General features: G+C 40.4%; 1 protein-coding gene across 2 annotated transcripts in view; it reads left to right on the top strand.

Annotated features, from left to right (window-relative positions):
- The window catches only part of LOC127570933 (transmembrane protein 87A-like), a 50,751-nt gene that overhangs the window by 5,555 nt on the left and 17,811 nt on the right, over positions 1-27,385 (top strand). Inside the window, exons 2-14 of one of the 2 annotated variants that reach the window (XM_052016898.1) lie at positions 5,369-5,457; positions 6,951-7,011; positions 9,416-9,513; positions 11,553-11,669; positions 12,078-12,128; positions 14,312-14,389; positions 16,277-16,487; positions 17,083-17,144; positions 18,812-18,995; positions 20,394-20,493; positions 22,921-23,014; positions 23,867-23,940; positions 26,263-26,369. In XM_052016898.1, coding sequence (XP_051872858.1) covers positions 5,437-5,457; positions 6,951-7,011; positions 9,416-9,513; positions 11,553-11,669; positions 12,078-12,128; positions 14,312-14,389; positions 16,277-16,487; positions 17,083-17,144; positions 18,812-18,995; positions 20,394-20,493; positions 22,921-23,014; positions 23,867-23,940; positions 26,263-26,369 — 1,258 coding nt within the window. In that variant the 5' untranslated portion in view covers positions 5,369-5,436. The remainder of the gene's footprint in view (positions 1-5,368; positions 5,458-6,950; positions 7,012-9,415; positions 9,514-11,552; positions 11,670-12,077; positions 12,129-14,311; positions 14,390-16,276; positions 16,488-17,082; positions 17,145-18,811; positions 18,996-20,393; positions 20,494-22,920; positions 23,015-23,866; positions 23,941-26,262; positions 26,370-27,385) is intronic. The other variant, XM_052016892.1, reaches the window with a different exon arrangement.

The raw sequence follows: 27,385 nt of genomic DNA, 5'->3' as shown, positions 1-27,385 counted from the left end.
ATGGCATCGTGGAGAAAATAAAATGGAATTAGAGTCATAGAGTTATAGTGCATGGAAACAGGCCCTTCAGCCCAACTCATCCATGCCAACCAAGTTGTCAAGTTGAGCTAGTCCCATTTGCCTTCATTTGGCCCTCTAAACCTTTCCTATCAATGTACTTGTCTAAATGTCTTAAATGTTGTAATTGTACCCACCTCCAAGCTTCCTCCAGCAGCTTGTTCCATATACTCACCACCCTCTCTGTGGTGCCCTTCGGGTTCTTTTTAAATCTATCCTCTCTCACCTTGAACCCATGTTCTCTAGTTTTAGACCTTCCTACCTTGGGAAAAGACTGTGACGACTCACCTTATCTATGCCCCTCATGACTTTATATGCCTCTATAAGGTCACTTGTCAGGGAAAGAAGTTCCAGCCTCTCCTTGCAATTCAAGCCCTCCAGTCCTGGTAGCATCCTCATGAACTTTTTCTGCACCATTTCCAGCTTAGTGACGTTCTTCCTGTAGCTGTATGACCAGAATTGTGCACAATACTCATATGGTCTTACCAATGATGTACAGTTGTAATATGACGTCCCAATTACTGTACTCAGTGTACTGATCTTTGAAGGCAAGCATGTCAAATGTCTTCACCACCCTGTCTACATGTATCTCCCAGTTTCTGCAAACTATGTACCTGTACCCTAGGTCTCTGTTCTACAATACTCTCCAGAGCCCTACCATTTACTCTACAAGTCCTGCCCTTGTTTAACTTGCCAAAGTGCTACATCTGGCACTTGTCCAAGTTAAATTCCATCTGCATTCTTTAGCACGCTTCCCCAGTTGATCTAGATCCCATTGTAATCTTAGACCACCTTCTTCACTGTCTACTATACCACCAATTTTGGTGTCATCCACAAACTTACCAACCAGACCAATTACATTCTCATTCAAATTATTAATATAGATGACAAACAACAGGAGACCCAACACCGATCCCTGTGGTACACTGTTGGTCACAGGCCTCCAATCTGGGAAAACAACCCTTCGCTACCACACTCTGACTCCTTCTACCAAGTCATTTTTGTGTTCATTTGGCTAGCTCACCCTGGATCCCATGTGATCTAATCTTCCAGACTACCTTACCATATGGGACCATGTCAGAGGCCTTGCTAAAGTTCACGTAGACAATGTTCACGTAGACAATGTTCACTGCCCTGTCCTCATCAATCCACTTCACCTCTTCACAATATTCAATCAAATTTATGAGACACAATTTCCCATGCACAAAGCCATGCTAACTACCCCTAATCAGTCCTTGCTTTAGTGCAGGATTAATGTATCGTGTCCTTGATGTTCGGCATATACTCAGTGGGTCGAAGGACCTGTTTCTGAGCTGTATGACTTTGATTCCTTTATCTAGATATCCTTATGGAAGATCCACAAAGATGGCATGTAGGTACATAAAGCAATTAGTAAGGCAAATGGAATGTTGGCCTTTATTGCAAGAAGGGTGGAATGACAATTTAGAGGAATCTTACTGCAATTGTACAGGGCTTTGCTGAGATCATTTTTGGACTCCTTATTTAAGATATACTTGCCTTGAAAGCAATGCAGTGTAGATGCATTAGGTTGATTCCTTGGATGAGAGCCAATATATGCATTGGAGTTTGAGCTTAAGATGTGTTTGAGGGGTTTTGATGTGGTTGTTGAAGTGAGAATGTTTCCCCTGCTGGGGCAAATCTAGAATTAGGGAATGTAATCTCAAGATAGAAGAGTACCCCCATTTGACACTGAAAAGGAGGAGAATTTATTCTGAAGTTTGAAAATTGTTCTTTGAAACTTAGTATCTGTGAGAGCTGTAGATGCTGTCATTACATATGAAGTTATAAAGTCATACACCACTGAAACAGGCCCTTTGGCCCACTATGTCCATACAGTCATGAAGTACTAAATCACAATTCACAGCACTTGGGGTTGAGGTAGATTTTTGGACACTGGGCAATCAAGATTATGGGTTCAGGCAGGAGAGTGGAGTTGGGGCTAAAGATCAGATCAGCTACAAACTTAATGGTAGGGCAGTCCTGAGCAGATTTATGTTTGCCTCCAACTTATTAGCTCGTGTGTCCAAATGAGCCAATTGTTTCCTAATAACAGATTGTACTAAGTCGCCCAAAACTGACATTAGACTACAGATCAGTAATTTCCTAATTTATGTGCTTGACCCTTGAATAATGGAGTAAAATTAGGAATTTTTAAATGCAAGAAAACTGTCTCTGAATCCAGAGGATTTAGAAGATCTTGAAGAGATAATCTAGGACCATAGTGGGAATCTGGAGTTCCTAAAGATTTGCCTAATCTTTCTCTCCATTTTCTTTGTTACCTTATTTTCCCACGTATTAAATATTAAGTTCCTCCCTTTGATTTGGTCTTAATAATTCAGCTGTTTTCTGATTTTTTTTCAGTTGTAAAATCACCTGCATCTGTCTTTAAGGATCCCCAGTTATTCTTAGCCATTTTCTTAATATGCATTTCCTTTGATATATCTTCCAGGACTTTCATCGATTGTAGTTCTACCTCTTTCTACCCCTTTCTACTTATTTCTGTCCAATTCTGTGGACTCTTTGTTCTTTGTATTCACTTAAACTCTTATTTTAAACTATCTTTTGTTGACCTGCATTGCACAAGTAGAACTCTTGCCTTCACATTTTGTACTTCAACAAATACCACAAATGACTCTCTGTGGTTAATGCTCTGCTGAAAATAGTCCAACTATCATTTATTTCCCTCTTGAAGCTTTCAAGTGAAACAAAAAAAGGTTACATTCTTTTATACTGCAATTGTATAAAGTATTCTGACTACAGAATTTTCTCATTCCTTTTTCTTGTACTTGTACTCTTTCCCCATTTATAAAATCCAAAATGCACTTGGCTTTCTTACGGCAATAGTTTCTACACCTTTGGGTCTCTGTTCTTTAGTGCATAATTGTGAATTGAAATATGACTGTGTGTTGTAGATATAAGATCAAGATTTCTTTATTAGTCACATGTACACCAAAACACAGTGAAATGCATTTTTGTATCGAGTGTTTTGGGGGCAGTCCGCACGTGTCACCACGCTTCCGGCGCCAACATAGCATGTCCACAACTTCCTAACCCATACGTCTTTGGAATGTGGGAGGAAACCAGAGCGCCTGGAGGAAACCCACACAGTCACGGGGAGAACATACAAACTCCTTACAGACAACGGCCAGAAGTGAAGCTGGGTCGCTGGCACTGTAATAGTGTTATGTAAACCGCTACACTAAATACATTGAGCCTCTCTGAAACCTAGAGATAAATGATCAGTTAATGTGTTTGAGAATACCTATACAGTAATAAGTATAAGTTAGGAAATTTGAGGTACAACTTAATAACAGAAGTGCCACAGGAATTTTTGACTTCTAACAACATGAACATTAATGTCTCAGTACAATGCTCCAATCCTTGCGTAGAGGATGTTTGCTACTGATGGTGTAATGTTCTATTTGCAATAATCCATGATGCACACAGCAAGATCTGGACAATATTCAGAAGTGGGCTGATAAATGTCAAATACCATTCACGCTACAGAAGTGCCAGATAATGACCATCTCCCGCAAGAGAGAGTCTAACTACCTACCCTGGGCATTCAATGGCATTCCCACTGTCAAAGTCAAACAGGGAGTTGACAAGTCAAACACTGTCAAATACTGTCAAATAGGGATTTGCCATTGACAACATATTCAACTGGATTGGCGGCATATAAACTACAGGTCTACACGAACAAGTCAGATTGGGTATCCTGAGGCACCTCAAAGCCTTTCCACCATCTGTCAGGCACAAGTCAGGAGTAATGTGAAAGCAGTCCGTTTGATCTTCACATCATCAATCACCCTAAATGCTCACTCCCTCCACCACAGGTGCACAGTGGCTGCAGTGTGTACCATCAACAAAGTGCACTGTAGTTGCACATCATTGCTCTAACTGCACCTCTCAAACCTATAAACCCTGACACCAGCAAGGCAAGGGTAGCAGAGGTGGGAACACCACCACCTGCAGGTTCCCTTGGAAATGTATCATTAGTTCTCCACTGTTGCTGGGTCTAAATCCTAGAACTCTGTGCCCTCTGGGAGTTCCTTCACCAGAATGGCTGCAGAGATTCAACAAGATAACTCACCACCACCTTCAAAATAGTAGTTGGGAGGGAATAGATATGTGCTGTTAGCCACATATCCCCGAAACGCATTTAAATGAAGAAAAATCACTTTTAGCCTATCTTAATTCATCTACCCTCTGAAGAGTCTCAATGTGTTTTACTATGTTCATAGCACTACAAAAATACAAACTGTTGTTATTGAAAGAGTTATTATATTTGTTATGGTGCTGAATTGTTTGCAATCTTCCAGGTTTGAAACCTCCTCTTTCCCATTCAAATTGCAGATATTTAATGAAGTCTGTCCAGTAAATACTACATTGATTATAATGATCAACCTGTTGAACAGACTATGTAACGAGCAATTTCCTGATATCAGTTGTAAGCTTCACCCTTTATTAGTTTAATTAGGCATCATTAGCTTAATTAGTTCAGCACAACATCGTGGGCTGAAGGGCCTGTTTCTGTGCTGTACTGTTCTATGTAGTCTGAACTCATTTCAATTCTCATAATGTAAGGTAATGTAAACTATTCTGTAATCCCCCCCTTCTGTTCCTCTGTTTGATCAATCTCCTAAAAAAGATTACTGGTAATGAGCTCAAGTCTCCCTGGTTTTTCTATCTAGCTGTCCTTTTGTTGCAAAAGTCATTAACTTCATGCTTCAACTCTGTACTCCCTGTTAAATTTAATTTACCCAGTCTTTTGATCAGAATGTGATATTGCCCTCAAGATGCACTCTGGCCAGGCACTGGACTGGTCAGCATATAGTGTAATCATGACTTCATCTTATTATAGAGTTCAACGTTAAAGTTGACATCTACCCCACAGAATTTCCATTGTGGTTCCTCCTTTAAGTGATTCAGTTTTTGGCATATTCTTGAGCAATTTGGAGTCATTTTCTGTTAAAGCTGAGTTTTGTGTGAAGTAGCAGAATGGCAAAGCACACCTGGAGCCAATAAATGAGATTGAGGGTGAAGACAAAAATCTGATTAAGTTTGATAAATTTACTAATTTGAGACATTTGACATAATTATAGTTGTTATTTAAATGCAAGATGTTGCACTTTTTAAAAAAAAATACATAAATGCACTGTTGACCATAATTATGTGACCATTTTTACAGTAAAATCCCCACTACTTGTAGGGAGTGTAGCCATGTGAATGCGATTTGCCTGAATTGCACAATAACCAGTTTAACATTATAGGTTTAAAAATTACCCAGCAGGTCAGGCAGCATCTGTGGAAAGAGAAGCAATGCTTTGGGTCGATGATACTTAATTAGAAAACTTCATGACCTTTCATCTTCATGAGGTTAGTGTCTCCAAGATAACTGTGAATCATTCTTCTAAAGAATACCTTTCTTCTATTATGATGCCCTATCTGTTTGACCACCTAGCATGATGTCTCCTACACTGAATTTAGCAGAGAGAAATTAATTTTCCATCTTTTGGCATCAGTTTTCTGCTCAGAAGCTGTTAATAGCAGTCAACTAGAGAGACCTCTTCTCATACACCTAAAGCTTACTGTTGTACAATCTTTTTCTCATATTTCATAACATAGGAGGACACCATTTGGCCCATCAAGTCTGCGCTGGTTCTCAGAGCATTTGTTATCCCTATTCTTCCAGCTATTTCCCTTTAACCTATTCTCACATGCACCAGTCCAAATCCACTGTGTAAAACAAGTGAGATTTCTGAGCCCAGAGGTTTTGACCACTATTAACAGTATGTCTCCATGTATACCTTGACACAGCTGCAAGTACGTTCGGGAAATAATTTTCCTCACTGAAAAGTTTCACACAATGCTATTTGAATTTTCAGCATTCAAGATTTCTTCATGTGTACTCAAAGAAACAGAAACACACCAGTCAATATCCTTGGCATTACTTCTGGTAACTCAGGGTCTTTCTGTTTTATAATGGCAGCATTATACTACATATTTAAGTCTTGTATCGGTATATATTTCCTATGTTGTAACTTTTTGGATGGCCAGCTTTTAGAAATTGTTTAAGAAGTTTCCTGTCATTATCACTCAAAATTGACATGAGATGTCATTGTGTATCTCAGCCTGCCTACCATCTTAGTATTTTTAAATCTAATTGCACTTATCTAATTTTCTGGCCCCTTTCATGATATTTGGGGCTAACAACACAACCCATTGTTAATGCTGTGTAGTGGTCCCACTTTCTTCATGTCTGTCAGGTCAGAATACTTTCCTTTCTCCTTCCACTTGAACATCTGGCTGACATTTGGATCAGCTGGTGACCATCCCCTTCTCCTTTTGCCTTTTCACAAATGCCTAATGTGAGACTCCAATAAAGAATGTTTTTGTCTCAGAATAATTTTTTTAAAAAAATTAACTGATTTAGCCACTGTAGAGAGTGGCCCTAAAGATATGAGTTGCTATGTATAATCTCCTTAAAATGTTTGCAACAGAAGCACAAGTAGTTTTGAAGGAAGATATTAAGGTAGGCAGGGAGGTGAGAGAGAAATGGAAATTATGAATATGCTGTCTATCGATGGGTGAAATGAGTTGCAGATACAGATGAAGTCAGAATCAATGGAATTAGGAGTTGGGGAGAAGGGGTTGTAAGTGGCAAGTCTGGAAGTTAGACTCTTGAGTGAATCCATGAGGCTGAAGCAAGATTTCCTTTTGTAATGTACAAGAATTGCAAAACATGGCTCTATGCATTCCCAAAACGATATTGTCCTAAGATAAATTTTATATCCACATTTGTGGACTGATGGAAAGAGTTTACAGTGCACCTATTCACAAGGCATTAACCTCCATTTTTGTTTCTCCAGCTGGTTTCTAATTATACATTCAGGAAGACTCTTTTCAACAACACAACAATTTCTTTATGCTGTAAGTAATAGTTCTTGGATTGTGTGTTTTTTAAAAAAAAACCAATAAGGGAATAGGAATGTGTTAAGTGTTTTCAGAGGGAGAATTGACAGCTTTACAGCCGCTTTCGCAGTATTGCAACGTCCAACTGTGAAGCTGGTAGATAATTAATTGGCAAATGGATTGAGGTGGCTCCATGAACACCTTGCTACTTCATGATGGTGAAACCTACCACGTATTGTAATAGCTCAAGTGTTTGCCACCATCTTCCATCAAAAGGGTTGAAGATCTATCTCTGACTTAGGATTCCTACCCAAACAGAAGCCAAGTTTCAGCCAGGTTGATTCACTCCACCTGGTATCCAGAAATGGAGAGTGTAGTGGATACAGCAAAATCCGAAGGTCAAGCACTTCATTGGCTGTGATTCTAGCCAAGTTGTCCCAGTAAGGTTACAACACAGATCTCTCCAACAATGTGGAAAATTTACAAGGTTTTTCTTGCCCACAAAAAACAGGAAAAATACATTCCAGCCAATTCTTTGGCTTTGAGCTTCCATAAGGAACAAAATATCAACTAGGCCACCTGAGTGTCTTCCAGTGGATAATTGTGATTAGCCTTTTTTAATTCTCTCTCCATCATCGGCAGAGTGATGGAATGTCTCCTGAAAAATGCTATCAAGCAGCAGTTACTGACTAATAACTGCTCAGTAATATTCACTTTGAATTCTGTCAGGACCACTAGGCTTTGGAGCTCATTAGATTTTGCCCAACATGGACAAAAAAGTAAATTCCAGAGGCAAGATGAGATGTGTGTGACTATGACGCAAAGGCAGCATTTAACCAAGTGTGGCTTCAGGAACCCCAGAAAATTCAATAGGAATCGAGGGGGACAACTCAACAGTAGCTGCAGTCATACAAAAAGAAAGATGATGTTCGGCCCCAGAATAATGCTGTACGTACTCCTTGGGGCAGTGTCCTAAATCCAGCCACCTTCATTTAATGTCTTTCCCTTGATCATAATTTGAGAAGTGTAATATTCACAGATGATTGCACATTATTCAGCTCTATTTGCATCTCATCAGATGCTGAAACAGTTCTTGCTCGTGGGCATTAAAACCTGGGCACCAATCATGTACGGCTGATAGGTGATATCTAATATTCATACTACACAAGTACGAGGCGATAGCAGCTCCAACAAGGGAGAGTCTAACCACCACCTCTTGGTATTAAACGGCCACTGACCATTGACTGCAAACTTGGCTGTACTAGCCATACAAAAACTTCCAATACAGGACCATGTCAGAGGTTAGGTATTCTGTAGCAGTTCAAGGGGCAGCCTGCCACTGTTGTTAAGGACCATTGGAGAAAAAGATGAAATATGGACTTGCCAGCAACATTCATTTTCCCAAGAGCATGAATTAAAAAGACTGATTCACAATTATCTACAAGAAGACCTTCAACTAACCTGTTTGAATTTATTGCTGAATACTAAGGGTTGTCGCATGCTAAGTTAGACAATAAGATGCTCTTCCTAGAGTTTGGTTTGAGCTTCAGTAGAAAAGTGTAGGAGGCAAAAAATGGAGTTTGCAGTGGGGTAGACAATCAGTGATGGGCAACTGGAAGCTCGGGTCACCTTTGCATACTGAAGAGATTATTTGTAAAGTTGGCACCCAATGTTTTTTTAACTGTAGAGGAGATGTCACTGAGTATTGAGTGCAGTACATTTAATTGGCTGTCTCCTACTGTTACTCACTAGCCTTTATCACACTCTTTCAGGCAGCATAACCCCACCTGTGTCCTTCTCTCCTGGCTTCCACCATATCACAGAGCTTCCCCTTTTACAGTACAGCCTGCCACCCCTGCTTTCTCTGCAAACTAAAATCCAACTTTCGCCAGTTCTGGTGAAAGGTCATTGACCTGAAGTGTTGTCTGTTTTTCTCTCTCCACAGATACAGCCTGACCCACTGACTATTTCCAGCATTTTTGCCTTTTAATTTGTAGTTTCAGCAACTGCAGTTTATTGTGTTTAAAGTCTTTTTTTTCTCACCCATGAGAATCAGTGAGATAAAGAACAGAAAGAAGGATAGAACACAGCTCTCAGATAAAATAAAACAGAAAATGCTGAAAACATTCAGCAGGTCAGACAGCATCTGTGGAAGAAGAAACAAAGTTAAAGTTTCAGGCCTGATGTCCTGCGTTAGACCCTGAAACATCAACTTTGTCATGCTATCCACAGATACTGCCAGACCTGCTTAGTGTTTCTGACATTTCATGTTTTTATTTCAGATTTGCGGCATCTGCCGTTTTTTCCCCCCATAGTGCTTAAGTTATACACTGCTCCTCAAGAGCCTTTGATAAAAATGTCCAAAGACACCACATGGTGTTCACAAACTAATTGCCATTCATTCTTGTATTATTGCATCTAGTTCTCAATGAAAGGAAAGGATGCGATTCCTCGCTGACTTTTAATATCTCCTGGTACCTCAGGTATTCACACTGCTACAATGAAGTTTTCAACATGCCAGTAAGTCCTATTTGCAATGGTTTGAATGAGAGAGTATTTTATGAAAACAAAAAGTGCTAGCCATACTATAAGGCAATATATGTTGAGAAATGATGCTTAACTTTTCAAGTTGATTTTTTCATTTGTATTGGAGAAAGTTAGCTGTCAAGGTTTATCTAGGGAAGTAGGTAGTGGTCATGAGATTTAATGGGGAGGTAATAGGAATGGTTGCATTGTGTTTATCTTGATGAGATAGTAATCAAAGACCTAGACTTCAATGCAAAAAAAATTCTAGTTGAAGTCCCATCATGGTAGTTGGAGAATATAAATTCAGTTAATCTTCTGAAATAAGCTAATTTTGCTAATAGTTGGATTTAAAAACCCGTCTAGTTCACCTTTATCCAGTAGGGATTCTTGCCTGCTTCAGCCCATGTATGACTCCAGACACAGCAATGTGGTTGAATCAACTTGCCCAAACTTTCATGCCAAACCTAAAGACACAGCCAGTACAATGAGCTTTGTACTGTAAGGTCTTTTCTTGAGCACCTGGAACTTGCTTGAATTGACAGGGATGGAGTGACCTAGAGTCATAGAGTTGTTACAGCATAATAACAGGCCCTTTTGGCCCAATTCAACCACTGCAAACCAAGTTGCCTAACTGAGCTAGTCACATTTTCCTGCTTTTGGCCCATATCCCTCTAAACCTTTCCTATCCTTGCACCTATCTAAATGTCTATGAAATATTCAATTATACTCACCTCTACCATATCATCTGCAGTTCATTCCATATACCCACCACCCTCTGTGTGACAAACAGGCCCCTTGGGTCCCTTTTAAATCTTTCCCCTCCCCTTAAGCCTCTGCCCTTTAGTTTTAGACTCACCTACCCTGGGAAAAAGACTGATCATTTGCCTTATCTTTGTCCCTCATGATTTTCTACACTTCTATAAGGTCTCCTACTCTCCAGAGGATAAAAGCCCCAGCCTATCTAGTCTCTCCCTATGACTCAAGCCTTCCAGTCCCAGCAATATCCTTGTGAAGGTCCTGCTTCACCCTACAGGCACCCTTCACGTGGTGATACACTACACTTATGTTAAATGGGATAGAGTCAGAAGAAGAGGGTTTTGATAGAAGGATTAAATGGAAATGGCATTGAGGAAAATTACTTTCACTCAGAGGGTTGTGGGGGTGGGGGGAGGGAGGTGGGGGATTGGAACACACTGCCTGAAAGTGTGGTGTAGAAACCCAGGCAAAGTTTAAGCATTACTTGGATGTGTATTTGATGGGTGGAAAGGTGAAATGTAAGAAGTGGCAGGAGTACATTTCATATTTGTACCAAGACTCGCATGGTGTCTCTCTTGCCCCCTCCCCTCCCCGAGAGATCAGCAGGAAGCAGCCCTCTGGCATAGTTGCTAGCCATATTCATCGTCCCAAATACCGTCATAGAGATGAAGTTTAAAAAGTGCGCACAGAATTCTTCAGTATTGCACCTTTTGCCATGCTTGGTTCAGTAGTAGTAATTTGAATCGTTGGTTTGTAAACTTGTCCCATCCAGCAAAAATCCAGCACAGTTCGAAAGGAATGCTGCGCGAATGCCAGCTTTTAGATGAAGATGTTAAACTGAAACACATTCTGCAACCTCAAATGAACAGAAATGATTCCATAAAGAAAAAGCTTGATGGTTAACAATTGTGCCTCAAACAACTACACAACCACACAGGTTATTACGTTGCTATTTGTGGGAGCTTGCTGTGTACAAATTGTGTTGCTGACATTGCAACAGTGACTGTTGAGGATAGGAAAGACATTATAAAAATGGAACTCATTCTTTCAATTATCTTGCCTACTAAGAATTAATTTGAAGAAAGTTGCTTGTTAAGGTACAGATTGTATGTGAGATCAGAAGTAATGTATAGTTGCTGAATGCTATATAGTTCATTATAAAGGCACAATTCCCTTCCTTTGCTATCCCCACCCCTTGCAACCTTAATCCATGTTTCCATCTTTTCTAACCATCTCTTTGAATCACTAAAGGGTCTGATTATTTAATTGTCTTGTAGGATGAGCGGAATAATGTATACTTTGAAAGTAACAGAGAAGTCTCTGAAGGATGGTCTGGAAGCTACGCTCAAAATTACTTCATTGTTGAGAACTGCACAGAGCTCTTTAAGCCACAGGTATGATGGAACCTTTGTTGTCTGGGGACTGGTTGTGTAGAAGAGTATCATAGTCATCGAGTCAAACAGCACAGAAGCGGAACCTTTGGTCCACCACATCCATGATTTTGCCCATCTGTACTAATTCTATCTGAATTGATTCTTTTATTATTGCACAGTTGATCTTGTAGAATTGCAGAGAAAGTAAGTAAATTGTATAGTGTGTGAGCAGGGGCATGTTCTGTAAATTGTGGGGAGGAGTTGGAACATGTGTATTCTGTAGATAGTGGGGAGAGTGGTGCAGTGGGACCTGCAGATTGTGGGGTGCAGCAAGGTACTGTAGATGGCTGGGGAAGGGGTGACATAGTGGGGTTCTTGGTTATAGAAAATTCAGTCGTTTACAAAGTTCTAACTACTCTCCTTTCTCAGACCTACAACCCATCTTTGATCCCAGTGAGGAAATTGGAGCCACTGAAAGAGGTGAGTGGGCCTTGGGGTTAGATTTTTATTCTGATTAACAATTAAACGCTTTTAACACACATTATTAATATGAAGGGAAATTAATACATCTTTTTAACAGTAATCTCACAGGTTAATGGAAAAATTGTGTGTTTTTAATATTTAAAAAAAAGCTGATATTGGATTCTGGGATTAGGCAGGCACATGCTTTGAATTCTGTTTACTGTTGAACCAGTTTTAAGCAATGTTTCTGCTTGGTCCTCAGATCCACCTTGTTAAACATATAATTTCTTGAGACTGAATCTCGTGTTCTACTTTGCGTGTAACAAAAGCTGTGTCATTAATGCACTGAGTTAATCACGCTCATTAATATTGCAAAAGAAATGCACTATAAAATTAACAATAAACTTAAGTTAGAGCTTGACATGTTGCTTTGTTGAAATAGTGGGTGCTTGGGAGGAGATTAAGGGTGGCGAGAGAGTCACTTATGCGTGGTTCTGTTTTTTTGTGTAGTGTGAAGCAGGAGGTACCAGTTTAATTTGTGCCTTCAGTTTCACAGTTAACGTGGTGCGTCTTGGCTGTTGTGGGTAGACCCAGGACAGGCTCACTGTGTTAAGGGCCTGGGGAGCAGCTCATTATGAAAAGAATGGTTCCAATCAAGTTTGTCCAAAATTAGGTTGACTTTGGGCTTTGTTACTGGCTTTTCAGCCCTTTACTCACTTTTTGCCTCACAAGCCTGGCGAGAGACAAGGGAATCCGTTATTAAAATCAATCCTACAAAGGAATTAGAAAAGACACAGAATTTTTGATCACTTGTGAAACAAGGGTTGAATTAAGTATTTGTTGTGAAAAATCCACATGGATCTCACGTGACAGTAATGACATTGACTCCCGCTGACCGGAGGACAGCATTGCTCCTCTGATTGGAAGTGATACTACTGTCAATCAAGGTCCAGCTCCACCCACCCCTCAGGTGTGAGAGTACCTTTTGCATCTGAACTTGCCTGACCAGTATCCTTTGTCTCTGAACCTGCCTGACCATTGGCTGTGGCAGGAACCTTTGTCTTTGACTTCCACACCATTGACTCATTCAAATCATAAGCGTGAGGCTCCACCCAGCCTCCTAGCATGATAAAAAGGGCTGTGTCCACTAGCCCTTCCTCTTTGACGACCCCAGGAGTAGTGAGACAACGCTACAGAGATCATTGGTAAGAGTGCATCACCACATGGTCAGGGAGCATTTCACTCAGACTCGGGGAGCGTTAAGGGCCAATGCTAGTATGGGACGGGCATTGAAGTGTTGTATCCTGAAGTTGTACACTGTTACTGTGTGCTTGTGTGTGTGTGTGTGTGTGTGTGTGAGTGTATTTTACCCCAGTCGTGCTTCCCCTCTTGGGCTCGTGGTATCCTGTGCGTGAGTGAGCGTGTGTCTCTTCCCATCCATTCTGTCCTCCATTTGCCTTGGTGATTAAACTAGTTTTGGTCTACAAAGCTCGTTTCCAGAGTCCTTGATCCTTAGGACAGAAAAGAATGATTTCACACAACAGTATTCAGCTTCAGATCACAAGCTACTCAAAGACTGCAGGAGCTTCACAATGTGTCAGCATCACTAGGAAACTGAGCAAGTGAGTTTTGAGAAAAGGGGAGAAGGAACATCAAAGAGATGTACCAGTGGACAGGATGGTGTAGCAAACGGCAGACATGTCCCTGTTAACCAATCCAGACCACACCAGAATCTGAAATGAGTGAATCCATTTGATGAACTACCTGTTCTCCAGACACTGGCTTGGGCAGCTCCACATTTGGGGCGGTTTCCCCAGCACTGGGATTAGTGGCAAGTCCCCTCTGGGTCTCGTCTTCGGCATAAAAACCTGGGACGTTTCACAAATCCCAAGCACGAGGAATATCCAACAGCTTGCTCAAAGCAATTTTTGTGCAGCAGGAAGTATAGTATCAAGGCTGATCAGTATCCTTGCGTTGATGGGGGAGTGGGAGGGAGGAGAGAGTTTCTTGGAGCAGGAACAATATAACTGAAGACTTGGGTAACAGGCTAAAACAGGATAGCCAAAGAGTTTGGACTCGAAGTTGGGTTGAGTAAGATCAGAGTTTTAAATCAGGACAAGGATGTGCAAGATCAGAAGAGGAAGAATGAGGTTGAGGAAAAGTGGCTGAGAACAAATTCAGCTGTCTTTGTTTGTTTTCAGAATCTAAGAAGCACACAAGAGAGTGACAAAGACAATACAACAGTAGGATCAGTTTTGCCTCTAGTCCCTGGGTATGAGGTGAGTACAGCTGAATTGTACAATTTCACTTGTTTGCATTGGGTATCATTTCTTACAACTGATGTTTGAAAATATTTTTGCCAGCCAACTTGTATCCATACAAGGATACATCACTTTCAAGATGCTTCTACAGCCTGGGAGCTATTTTTGATATCCATCTTTATTATGCAGTCTCCCTGCTTTTCAAAGGACCTTGGACTACCTAGCATTCTACAAGCTAGGAGTTTTGAACCGGTGGCTGGATTTATTGATTTTTATTGCCGTTTGTCCATTGAATCTGAAGTAAATCCTGGAGTTTCACAAGAAAGTTGTGAAACGCAGACGTCCAGGACAAGGACTTCGATCTCAATCTGGCAAAGGATCCAAGACCACGCTAATTTCATGTGGGATTGTAGGGCAAAGATTTAAAAGGGAGATGGGACAGTAGGTTGATCTTAATTATTTTACTTCAGTTTAAAGATTGAAGTTTTTTAGTCAATTTTATTATTTTTTAAAATAATTTTTAATTCAATTTTAATAGTTTGTAAATCTCTGAATGTCAAGGACCTATGAAAACTAAATCAGTGACAGCTTTTATGGTTGTTAAAACCCACCCCAAATTTGTTGGGTTATTAGCATCGGACCTCTGCACTCTCTACCCAAAGTCCTGTCGAGCAGCAAGGTCGATGCTTTGAATCTAGCCTGGGTAATTGTGTATGTCAGGGTGGATGGGGAGGCCTGGGTAAGGAGAAAGTGCCAGGAATGTCCAGTGGAAGTTTTTTGTCAAGCAATGAGTTTTATCATTTATTTATTTTGCTTGCAATCTTTTTTTTCCAGCCTTGGTGGCATCCTGCACCATTAGCTTTGGGGCTATTGTGTTTCTCTAGAAACTCCCAAGTTATGAAGCCCCTCAAGCTAAAAAAAAATGTTTTAAATTCATCCATTCCATTGTTAACCTTTAATGCCAAGATTGGTAATTCAAGATTAAGATCGGGGGAATTAAGTTTTGCTGTCTTCTCTTTTTGTCAATATTGGTCTTAATGTCGGCTGAGTATTGCAGGAATGACTGTTATTTGTCAATGGGCAAAACTGCTGAAATTTGTGAATGAATGGAATCTATTTGAATTGTTTTGCAATCTTTCGCTCCCTTTTCTTGGCCATCTTCAAACTTTGGCTTGTTTTTCTTGTGGATTCTGGTGTCTCGTCTCTAACTCAATTGTGTCTGTGCTGTTTGTGTGCTGGAGACCCAGTCACAATAGTTAAACGATGTCATTCTATATTCCACTTATCATAAATAAAACCTTCCCAAATGGTGATGACTTTTGTTTGATTGTGTTGTAACTCTGTTTGGAATTGAGTCAGATAACAAACACCATTGCTACAGATTGGTATTTGGATGAAACTTGAATCTGAAAGTGTCAATTGCAGGTATTCATCCCCCATGGAAGAAGGGGTTAGTTGCCAAATTAACTAAGAGCACCAACAGCCTGTAGGAACATACTTGGGTGTCCCAGCAAACATAACAAATGTCAATTGCAGATGTGCTTTCTTTCATTGTCCCTCTGCACAAAACTTTCATGTTTCCAGTTTTGTATAATGTGATTGTAATCCAGTAGTAGAATTAAACAACTGTAGCAAGGTGGCAGCTTCAGGGGGAGGGCAATCCTGCTGACAGCTTAAGCCTGCCCTTTCGTCCATAGGCAATAATCCAACTTATAGAAATGGCAAGGTGTGACTGAAGAACAATTGCAGTCATATTTATCCCAGTATGGTGTACACATTTTCTTGTCCATTGCCCGAAAAAAAGATCATTTTTTTCTTTATCAGAAAATGTTGTTACTTTAAGAATCTAATTCATCTTAGATTTTGTTGCAATTTCTCAGCTTGTTTATTGTACTTCCCTTAAAGGTTCCTGGCATATTCAGAAGTTGGGAAGATGGACCATATTTGTTCATAATTAAAATCCAAGCCTCACAGAAGGAGACAAAGAATCAAGAAAGCAGTAAAGGCAGCAAATCCACAGGAAAAGCAACTGCTCCAGTGATGAATGATACTAAGGGGAAGACAAAAACAAAGAGGGAGGCTGCAGCAGTGAAGCAGGATGGATTGTCCCTCACAAGTAAGTTCTGATTATTTATTTGAGTGTATACATTTGAATTAAACTGTCCTGCCCTCCTCTCTCATGTCAAACTGATCCAAACAGAACTGGAAATGTGTTGAAACAGGAATAATGACAATCCATGTCTCATACATTTAACAGTATCCAATCATCTCAGGATACTGAATCCTTCAAAAACCCAGTAAAGCATTATGAAAAATGTAATCAGCATCAATTTTGGTTGAAAATTGAATGTTGACTGGCAAAACATTTTGCTCTTCAAATAATTCGGTGGGAGCTGTAATATTTATCATTTGTCTTCAATTGCACATTTCATTGCAGAGTTAAATAGTAGAAATGGAAATTCGGAAATAAAATGTTTATTGAGATCTGTGAATGTCTGAGATGGTGACAGATAGCTGGACAAAAGCCCACAGTAGAATGGTCCGTATCTGTGATGATATGCTGCGTGTATGTACAATGTTCAAAATAACATCTTGAGTAATTAAAAAAAATCAATGTCAGTGTTATTGGAGAAAAGAATTTGAATAGGAGAAGTGAATGGGTTAACTGAATTTGGTTTTAGTGCATTCTTAATGTCTTTTATCCTTTGCAGTGATTGTTGAAATGAAAGGACAATATCAATATATCTCCCCAGCAGACTGGCCTCTCATGATGGTAAGTAGCCCTGCTGAAATATTTGCAAGGCATGGCACACCCCAGTTACTGCAGTTGCAGATTACGTGCACGCTCCTCTCGGATGTTTTCCCATGCGGTCCCACCACAGGCCAGAATATCGGAACCCATCACTAGTGGTAACGACTTTAATGCCTGCCAGGTCACAAAGCCTTATCAGCCCTTCTGTCAGCACGGATTGGAGGTTGTGTTCAGATCTCACATGATATGTCAGCATTAAGGCACAGCAAATCACCCCCACCACCCCCCCACCCAAACACTTGCTTTACAGCAAGAGGCAAAGCCTGACACCTACATTTCCTTTATTCTCTAGCAACGTGGGAATAAAAGTTTGCTCGCTGCAAGTTTTCTCATTGTCTGTTTATGAACAATGTTTTTTAACCTACACTTTGAATTTTGATGTGTAGTAAGGGATTCTATAGTATTAAACTTGTTTTGATCATGTCCTTTTTAATGAAGTTTGAACAATTTTGTTTCAGTAAAATTTTAATAACAGCTCCTGTTTTGTTTCTGTTTAAACTTCTGTGGGAGTTGACAGTGCTGTTTTTTGTCCAGAATGTCAGATATATTTTTCAGTATATTGCTGATGGGGATTTTAAATCTACAAATCTAAAGGGCAATACTTTACAGTTAATTTTACTGCACAGTTAATCCTCCAAACAAAAACAAGGTTAACTCAGTGGTGATGTTCAGCACAGAGTAAACAAATCCTTTCAGCCAATATCTTCTGCATAGGTATTAGTGTGAGGCAGACTTTGCTGTCCTGTGGTTTTCTATGTAAGAGGCGAATGTTGCAAAGGCCTGTGTTTGTCATGGAGTGGAAGAGGCAAAGGGCAAAGACTGGTACCCACTGTGCCCTGAATTCAGAGTCATTGGCTTATCAGCAGTAATCTGGCTGAAATTAAGTCTTTGTGGCCTCCTCTTAGTTGAGCTGTAGCTGCTTTCGACCCTGTTCATTCCCAGGGTCTCTAAGGCAGAGGCCTTCTGTCATCTATTCTCCATGATCCACTCATCCATTTCCACCAATGATCTGTCTGACCCCTCCCTCCATGTCTTTCCCTTATTATCTGATTGACCAATTCTCCTGAGCGCCTGCTCCTCTCCAATCTCTTTGATCTCTTTCCCACTCTCTCTCCACCCCATGGTAAGTGAAATACTTCTTCCCTTGTAAAGTATGAACTACTGAGATAACATTCACATGGAGGACTGTGCAACATGTTTCATTGATTCCTGTGCTCAACATATTTCATCTCCTGATTGGACCATTTAATTATTCCATCTGATTCTTATCTCCACATATAAGTGACAGAAATTTGGGTGACCACTCAAGAGCTGGGAATGTAGTGAGCAACCAAAACCAACAAAGCAGTTCAGAGGACCCTGGAATAAGTTTCCTGATTGTGCTTTGTTCTTGCCTGCATTGTATTTAATAAACAAATACACTACTTATCACAGTTGTAAACTGGTGTAAAGTTCAAAGAACCAATTCAAAACCTTTCACATCTAGTACATCTCTGAGCCAAGTTTGATTAAACCTATCAATTTGTGTCTGATTTAAATAAACGTATGGAGTGTCACTACTGCTGGGAAATATACCGATAGGTGGTAGCACAGACGTTGGAGTAAGGTCTTTTGTTTCTTTCTATCAGTTTTTTATGGTGATGTGCATTGTGTACGTGCTGTTTGGAGCTCTGTGGCTTTTTTGGTCTGCCTGCTACTGGAGGGACCTGTTGCGCATCCAGTTCTGGATCGGTGCAGTCATCTTCCTGGGAATGTTGGAGAAGGCGGTCTTTTACGCAGAGTACCAGAGCATCCGCTACAAGGGCGAGTCAGGTAAGGAATTTTGCAAACCTGTTCTTTATACAAAGTTTTGCAATTCATTTGATAAATATCCTATAATGCTGCTTCTAGATGGATAAAATGTTATAGTTTTTAAGCCAGGTTTGTTGTTAAAAATCTGCAATTGCATGCAACTTGCATGTGTTCTAACCATTGGTGTGAGAGCAGAAAGCTGCTTTATTTCTAGCTTACCCTATGCCTGATATATGTGGGGCAGCACTCCATATCTTTTTCACCCACATCTCGCCACCCCTAGATATTTCATCAGAATATCGCTGAAATAGCTGGACCTATGACCAGTGTTAAGACCAATGCAGGAGGTGGGATTTGCAATGGAAGCTGGTTTAGCCCATTTTCACATAGCATCTGCACACCCATAGGTGTGGGATAATTGCTTGAAGGAGTGGGTTCTGTCGATGTACAAGCATAAGGATGCAATGGGAGTTGGTATAATTGAGGTGGGGGGTAGCCAGGAGGAGAGATGGTAGGAAGAGGAGGGAGATGCTTCAGTTTTTTGCCCCAGTTTTCTTAAAGCATGAAAAGCATCCGCAGTGGAGTTGGAACACCAAAGCCCACAAAGTAAACTTCCCTCTTTGTTTCACCAGCAAACACTTGCATGTATAGAAAAAGGCACATTGACATATTGCTTCCTGTATTCTCTCCACTTCTACTTGGTGTTTCAGTCCCATACTGAAAGGCAGCTGGTGTTTGTACCTCTCGTGCTTCAGCCATGGAATTATTTGTTCCTTTGGCTTACTAGATTGGTTTATGCAATGATTAGGGTTGGAAATGCCAAATCTAACTCTTGTAGTGCTCGTGATCAGAGTTTACCCCAAGCAGTTGAACTAGTTTTGAATCTGATCACAGAGGTGGATGAACAGTGTCCTTTTGCAGTACTCTGCATTTAATCTGTTTCCGACACTGTCATTCACCTCTCTGATCATAGTTATTCATCTAAAAGAAGCTTCGTGCCACTGGTTTGTTTGTGCCACATATTACACTGCTTCCTAGAAGAAACCTCCTTTAGCGGTATTGACGACATGACTTGTATTATTTTCTTTCTAAAAACAAAAGAGAGTACAGCTTGCTGGAGTTAAGTTGAACACACCATGTCCAAGTCATTAGAGGTAATTAAGTAGCTGATACACTCTCAGCGCTCTATACTTGTCCTCTGAGCTGTGCCAATTGGCCATCTGGGATCTTTTCATTTTTACTCTGAGGGTCAGTGAAAAATGTTGAGTTCAGATCTTCTGATGTGCAATTATGCCACCCTTGGTTTCAACACTGCCCTGCATTTGTAGTTTTCAGTGAATGAAGTCCTGTCGCAGTTCATTCTCCTGCTGAAGTTATTTAGTCTTTGTGTAACCAACAATTTTTTTTTAATTTGTTTAGTGCAAGGAGCAGCGATTTTTGCAGAAATACTCTCTGCGCTGAAGCGTTCCTTGGCTCGCGTTTTGGTCATCATAGTCAGTCTTGGATATGGAATTGTGAAGTAAGTATGAGCAGTAACAATGGCATGTGCTAGATCTTAGTGGCAGGCATAGCTCTCAAAACTGAGTATGACTATTAAAATGATGGGTTGAACTAAGTACATCTTGTGAAGTAATTCCTGTAATCCTTTGGAAAGCAATTGAGAAAGTATTAGAATTCATTATTAACAAAATGGTAACGGTACATAAAATAGGATTGGCAGAGTAAATATAGACTCATGAAAGGGAAATTATGTTTGATAAATCTGGATCTTTTCGAGGTTGTGACTAGCAGAATGGAGAAGGGTGAACCAGTTGATGCATATTTAGACTTTTTGGAAAGCTTTGATAAGAAGACACATGAGGTTATTAAACAGAATTAATGTTTCTTGGAGTAATATACTGGTATGAATTGAATTTAATGGACAAAACAGAATAGGAATAAATAGTCTTTTTTCAGGTTGGGAGACTGCAGGGATTAGTGTTGGATCAGCCTCTATTTTAATGATTTGGATGAGGGAATGCTCATCAGCAAACTTGGATATCTTACTGCTCATGTAAGATATGCAAGTTTGCTAATGATTCAAAATGGGGGCAATGTACGTTGTACAGAAGCATAGAGGCTTCAAGAATATTCATCCAGGTGAACAAGAAATGACATGGCCGACGGAATACAATGTTGTAAAATGTGAGGTCATTCTCTTTGGTAGAGAAAAAAAAAGAAAAGCTGCATAATCTTTAAATGGTGAGAGATTGAAAGTTTTTTTTAAAAAAAATTCATTCAAGGGATGTGGCCTTTGCAGGCTGATCCAGCATTTAATTGCCCATCCCTAGTGCCCTTATGTTAATATTCATGAGGACCTGGGAGTCCCTGTACATCACTGAAAATTAACATGCAGGAACATGAGGCAATTAGGAAGGCAAAAGTTAGGTTGGTCTTTATTGCAAAAGGAATTGAGGGGAAGAGTAGAGATGTATTGCTTCAGTTATATAGGGCCCTGGTGAGAGCACATCTGGAATATTTTTTTACTTGTCTGGTCTCCATACCCAAGGAAGGACATATTTGAAATGGAGGGAGTGCAGCAAATGTTTACCAGATGATTACTGGGATGGGGCTTTGTTGTAAGAGGAGAGATGAAGCTGAATGGGCCCATACACTTGCGTTTAGAAGAATCTCATAGAAATGTACAAAATTATTGCAGGGCTTGACAGGGTAGGTGCGTGAATGTTACCACAGGATGGGGTGTTGAGAACTAGGTGTTGTATCTCAGAAATAAAGGGTTGCCATTCAGAACTGAGATAAAAGGGTGGTGAATTTTTGGAGGCTCAGTTGCTGAGTATATTCAGTGTAAAAGATATCCACCAGAGTATACAGGAGTTGATGAGTGAGAGACTAATGTTCCCTATGTCCAGACCAGGCTAAGGGGCCAAATGCTCTACTCGTATTTCCATTTCTTGTATTGTTAAAGATGGTAGTGTGTTTAGGAGGAGGGGAATGGAAACTTGTCTGTGGGGGAAATGGTCAACTGTGGTGGAGAATATCATTCACTCTGCAAACTCACCATTTAATATTAGAGTAGCTCAGTTCTGTCACCATGGGGTTTGATCATTTCTCTGATTGTTAAAATGCTTAATATTGTTTTCTCCCAAAAACCATTATCAGAGTTGAAGGCAGTACCAGCTGCCCTAGGGTAAACAGATACTGGGCAGGCTTGACTACCTGCTGTCCCCCAGGAGCCTGGGTTGCTGCTGCTTCCCACCTCTACCCCTCTCCTCCAGTGGCTGGAAAAGCCTGATCTCAGCCCATTGCCTGGTCCTGCCCTCCCCCTGTTAGCAATGTCCTTACCTCAGAAGCAAGGAAGTACATGGAGGGAGTTGCAGAGTTTAGGCAGCTGGTAGAGTCTCTGTCTTGGAGGTAGTTAGAACACAGGACAGTACAGCACAGGATCAGGCTCTTCAGCCCACAATGTCTGTGCCATATAAGATGCCAAATTAAACTAATTCTCTTCTGCCTGTACATAATCCATACCCCTCTATTTCCTGCGTATTCTTGTGTCTATATAGCAGCCTCTTAAATGCCACTATCATATCTACTTTCTCTATTCCCCCTGGCAACCCGTTCCAGGCACCAAGCACTCTGTTTAAAGAAAAAAAAGCTTGTTCTGCATATTTCCTTTAAACTTTCCCCCTCTAGTTGCTAGAGGAAGCCAACTTCTTAGAGGTTCATTATGTTAGAGGAGAGGAACAAAGCCCCGGATGTATTTGAAACCAGGGTAATGCTTTGACAGAGTGGCACTATTGAATCATGGCAGAAAAGCATTGGTGTTTCATGTTTCTGTGGGGCACTAATGTGACTTTATTCAGCAACGTGCTGTTAAGATTTGTTATCTTTGCTGCACTCTTTGATCTGCATAACATATCAAATAACTGTGATGTCTTCTTTGCTCTAGGCCTCGTTTGGGAGCTATGTTGCACAGAGTGATTGGTGTTGGCATCCTTTATTTAATTTTCTCAACTATAGAAGGCAACCTTCGAGTTACTGGAGTAAGTAGCAGTTATACAAGGAGGTAGCCCATTGAGAGTAGGTACCACAGAATATGCTGAAGTTTGTCAAACGATGCCCTTTATCCAAAAGAGCAATTGTTGTTTTAATTTTAATCTCAGTTACTCTTGTCTGTGTAATAACTGTGGTATTGGTGTTGTTGGCCGCTCTAAGCTGATTATTCAGACTTTGCCGAGTCAGAGATTACTAACCAATGTCCGATCCCAAGCACTGTGCTCTGCTTTTCTTTTGATATCTGCAGCATCCTACTTACTGTGCAAATGAAATATCTGGGTGATTGTATTTATCAATTTTGCCCTCAGTTGCTTTGTAGCAACTAGTACAATGTAAGGCAGCAAACTCTTGTGGAGTCAGAGGTGCACAGAATGGAAACAGGCCCTTCGGCCCACTGTCCATACTGACCTACAACCATCCATTTACACTAATCCTACACTATCACTATTTTTGTTATATACTCTCCCCACATTCCCACCATCTCTCTCGAGATTCCACAACTCATTTGCACACTAGGGGCAAGTTACAGTGGCCAATTAACCTACCAGCCCACATGTCTGCAATATAGGAAGAAACTGGTGCGTCCCGGGGATAACCACATGTTCACAGAACGTTTCCGAGCTGCACCATTGTAAAAAAAAATAGTCCTTCCCTGAATTGTAGCAAGTGTTGACCTTTCCAGGAGCTGCAGTGGTGAGGGTGCCAAATGAGCATTGAATGCTCACCACCAGACCATCTCCAGACACTTTTTTTCTGCTGAAGTGGTCAAAAAATGGCACACTTCACCTCTAATCTTTTTCACTTTAACTAAAATTGGCCCTGTTTTGTTCCTGATTTAGGCCCCACTTGTTACCTTGGCTCTCATAGGGAACATCAGTCTTTCAGTCATCGACTCCTGTATACTCTGGTGGATATCCTTTACGTTATACTCAAAGATATTGACTTTTTCCTTTGTTACATTGATAAAGAAATTATTTTTCTATTTAAGCTTGGTTCTAACACACCTGCATGGCAGAAAACTGATGCTATCGAGTCCTGTTGTCCTCATCATTTATTTTCTATTTATGGTGGTCTGCTAACTAAGACAGTGAATAGCTCCAATAAATTGGGAGGACTTGTATTTGATTATTAGTTGATCATAAACTGATATCAGTAGGATTGCTGGAATTGGTTTCAGTGCTAGAAGGTTTGAAAATATTGGCTAGAGTTCTGATCCTCATTTGATTGTGTAATTATATAGTCATTGGGAGCATGCAATCAGGTTCTCTTGAGCTTCTTTCCATGGCTAAATCTTGCCTTGTTCTCCACATGAATTCTGAACACCTAGGTGTGGTAGTGGAAGCCAATTATATCTGTGGAACCATTACTCAGTATAGAGCTGGTATCTTCAGGAGAAATGGTGATAAGACCCACAGAATGGAGGCAAGTTACCAAGCTGAATGAAGCAGCTGAATGTCAAATCACTGCAGATGCTGAAAGCCTAAAAGAGGCAACATTTTGGAAAGGGAAAGAGTTAATGTTTCAGGTCAAAGAACCTTTGTCAGAATTGGAAAGGAGAAAACATGGGGTAGTTTCAAGTTTGAGAAGGGGGAAGGATGGACAGGACAAAAGGAATATTCTGATGAGATGAGGTGTTGATGAAGTAACCTAAACAAACCAACCAATGTAAGAGCTCCAAGGCATTTCCTCGGGTGAATGTTTAGGTCTATGTTGCAGCAGGATGTGGGTGAGGCATCTGCTGTCAGTGGTTGTCAAAATATGAATTCTGCCATTAAGGGACTGGAAGACTAGGTGGAAGCTGCAAAGCTCTTGACTAACTGCTGACTTTGGGGGACACTGGTGGGAAATAAAAGGAAGAAGTCAACAAGTCTCTGATCTTAACAATATTTGAGGAGAGTGGGAGCGAAATGGATGCAGTTTCTGCTGACTGGTGAGTTGATATCTGCCGTAGAGACACAGCTGTCGAGCAATGAGTCTGTAATTGTGTGGCTGGAGTTCTACCGTAAATTGGATATTAGCTCTGTACCAATGGAATGCAGGTTCCAATGCAGAGCAGTGTGTGTGTTATGTAATTTTTGCTTTGCTCCCATAAGGATAATTTAAAAACAATTTGGATTAATTCAACCCACATTGTCCATCATCAGTAAAGTGATATAGATGCATTGAAGTTAATTGTAGACCCTAGCTAATACAATGTTCTCACAGTTCAGTGTACACATGCCACTGCTGCTACATTGTGAATTCCTAATGTAACTGGAAATCATTATTTTCTTTCTTTCTCTTTCTTTCTCTCAGTTTCACCTGATGGTATCCTTTCCTTCCTTTTTTTTCAGGAGAATTTCGACCTGACCCTTCTGGCTTTTATCCCTCTGGCTGTTCTCGACACTGCCCTCTGCTGGTGGATATCCTTTCTGGATCTGGGTTTATTAAGCAAAGAGGATTTCTGTTCTATTTTCTATTTATTCCTTGATCAATAATAGAATATTCTGACAAAATCTACTCTCAAAACATAGTTTATAAACCCTTGGACTCTAACCAATCTCTAATTTCTTTTGGAAATGTCTGCCAGATAATTGAGGTAAACCATTCAAGTTTGGGTTTAGTAACAATATTACATTGAGAGTGATCTAAACTATTCATGATTTTTTGGCTTTAATAGCTGGAGAATAGAGTAGTTTAGCAAGAGTACTTTGCAAAAGGTCTATCTTGCATTGTGAAGTGAGAAGAATTTGGCAAAATTATTATGTTCTCAGTCACAGGTCTGGGGTATAAATTAATACGCAACCAACATGACTGATCAATCCAAGCCAGGTCTGAGCCTGAGGACATAGTTTTTGTGGTTGCTGAAACACGGCAAGTGCTGTGTAGATGGTCCCCATAAGCATCTAGCCTTAAGTGGGCAAGTTATAGCCTTCCACAGCACTTGCTGTGCTTCAGCAACCATGACCATTGAGTAAAGTCAACCTTTACAGGAATCTGTTCAGGTGTTGAGTTGGGAACAATGTAATATAAGATGTGGGAAGTGAATGCACGTAAACGTGATGGTATTTGGGGGTTGCTATTTATGTCCTGCACTGTTTTTGTTTGGAAATCAAATTGAGTGAGATGATGCTCAATTGCTGTTGTCCCTTCTTTTAACCTTTGAGCAAAATTGTGTCTGATTTTCTTTCCACATGTGACACAGTTGGATTTTTCATTTTGTTTTCTATCTATTTTCTTTAACCATTTGACACATCTTTATCAGCTTGACCCAGACAATGAAGATGTTAAAACTGAGAAGGAATGTTGTGAAGCTGTCCTTGTACAGACATTTCACAAACACACTTATCTTTGCTGTCATAGGTAAGCATAAAAACTGCTCATACTTAGCGTTTCTAGCTGGCCTAACTACATACTAATGAAACATTAAATCCCTGAGTTTAGGGCATCCAAAATTCAGTTTTCCTCTAGTGTGGACTGACCAGTTGACTAGAAAGATCTACAATAGTGAAATATGGGTTATGTCAGTAGAGTTATCAAGATTTGGTTGCCAGCTCTGAGGGCAAGGAGAGTGTGTACACTGATGGGCAATTATGGAGCACTGCAAGTTAGCTGGGAAGGTTGGGTGGAGGGGTTGGGTTGAGGTTTTCAAGCTTAAAGATAGGTCTGCCCAGGAGAAAAAGATGAAGTGAGTAAGATGTGACTATGTACAGGTCCTCCCAAGCCTTACGAAAGCCTGATGTGTACAGCACGTATACAAACGAGCATTTGGAAGGCTGGAGGGATAGATTTACCAGCTGTTTCAGGGCTGCAAGCGTATTCTGCCACCTGGGAACTTGTTTTACAGCCACACTTCTAACTAGTGAACTGTATGGGCTACAAATGGTTCACAGGAACGAAACCCTGTCATAATCTGGGGAGGACCTGTTGTTATTGGATATCTTACTCAACATTAGCGCTGATGCAAATGGAGTAAACTTGTTTAATCAAGTGTTAAATAAATTTAGTAAATCTGCGCTACAGTGGTATAGAATATCTTCATTTCCACCAGAGTTTGGAAACTGGAAACGTGCATAAACAGCCAAGATCAAGAATGCTGACTGGCAACTCATGATAGATGCAAACATACTTCAAGAGAAACTATTTTAAATCTCAGCACCATGGGAGCATTCCCTGAGGGTGAAGTGGGTTAAAGGTTCACAAAATACCATCAATCTGAATCATTTTTCCCTCCACAGCTGCTGCCTGACCTGAGTATTTTCAGCATTTTCTGTTTTTAATTTCAGATTTCTAGCATCTGCAACTTTTTTTTAGTTTTGGGTTATGGACTGATCTCATTGAGTAAACTAATCCAATTACAGAATAGACCACTGGTACTT

This window comes from Pristis pectinata, chromosome 1, assembly GCF_009764475.1.
Source record: "Pristis pectinata isolate sPriPec2 chromosome 1, sPriPec2.1.pri, whole genome shotgun sequence".
Lineage (NCBI taxonomy): Eukaryota > Metazoa > Chordata > Chondrichthyes > Rhinopristiformes > Pristidae > Pristis > Pristis pectinata.
This window is presented reverse-complemented; position numbering and strand designations above follow the sequence as displayed.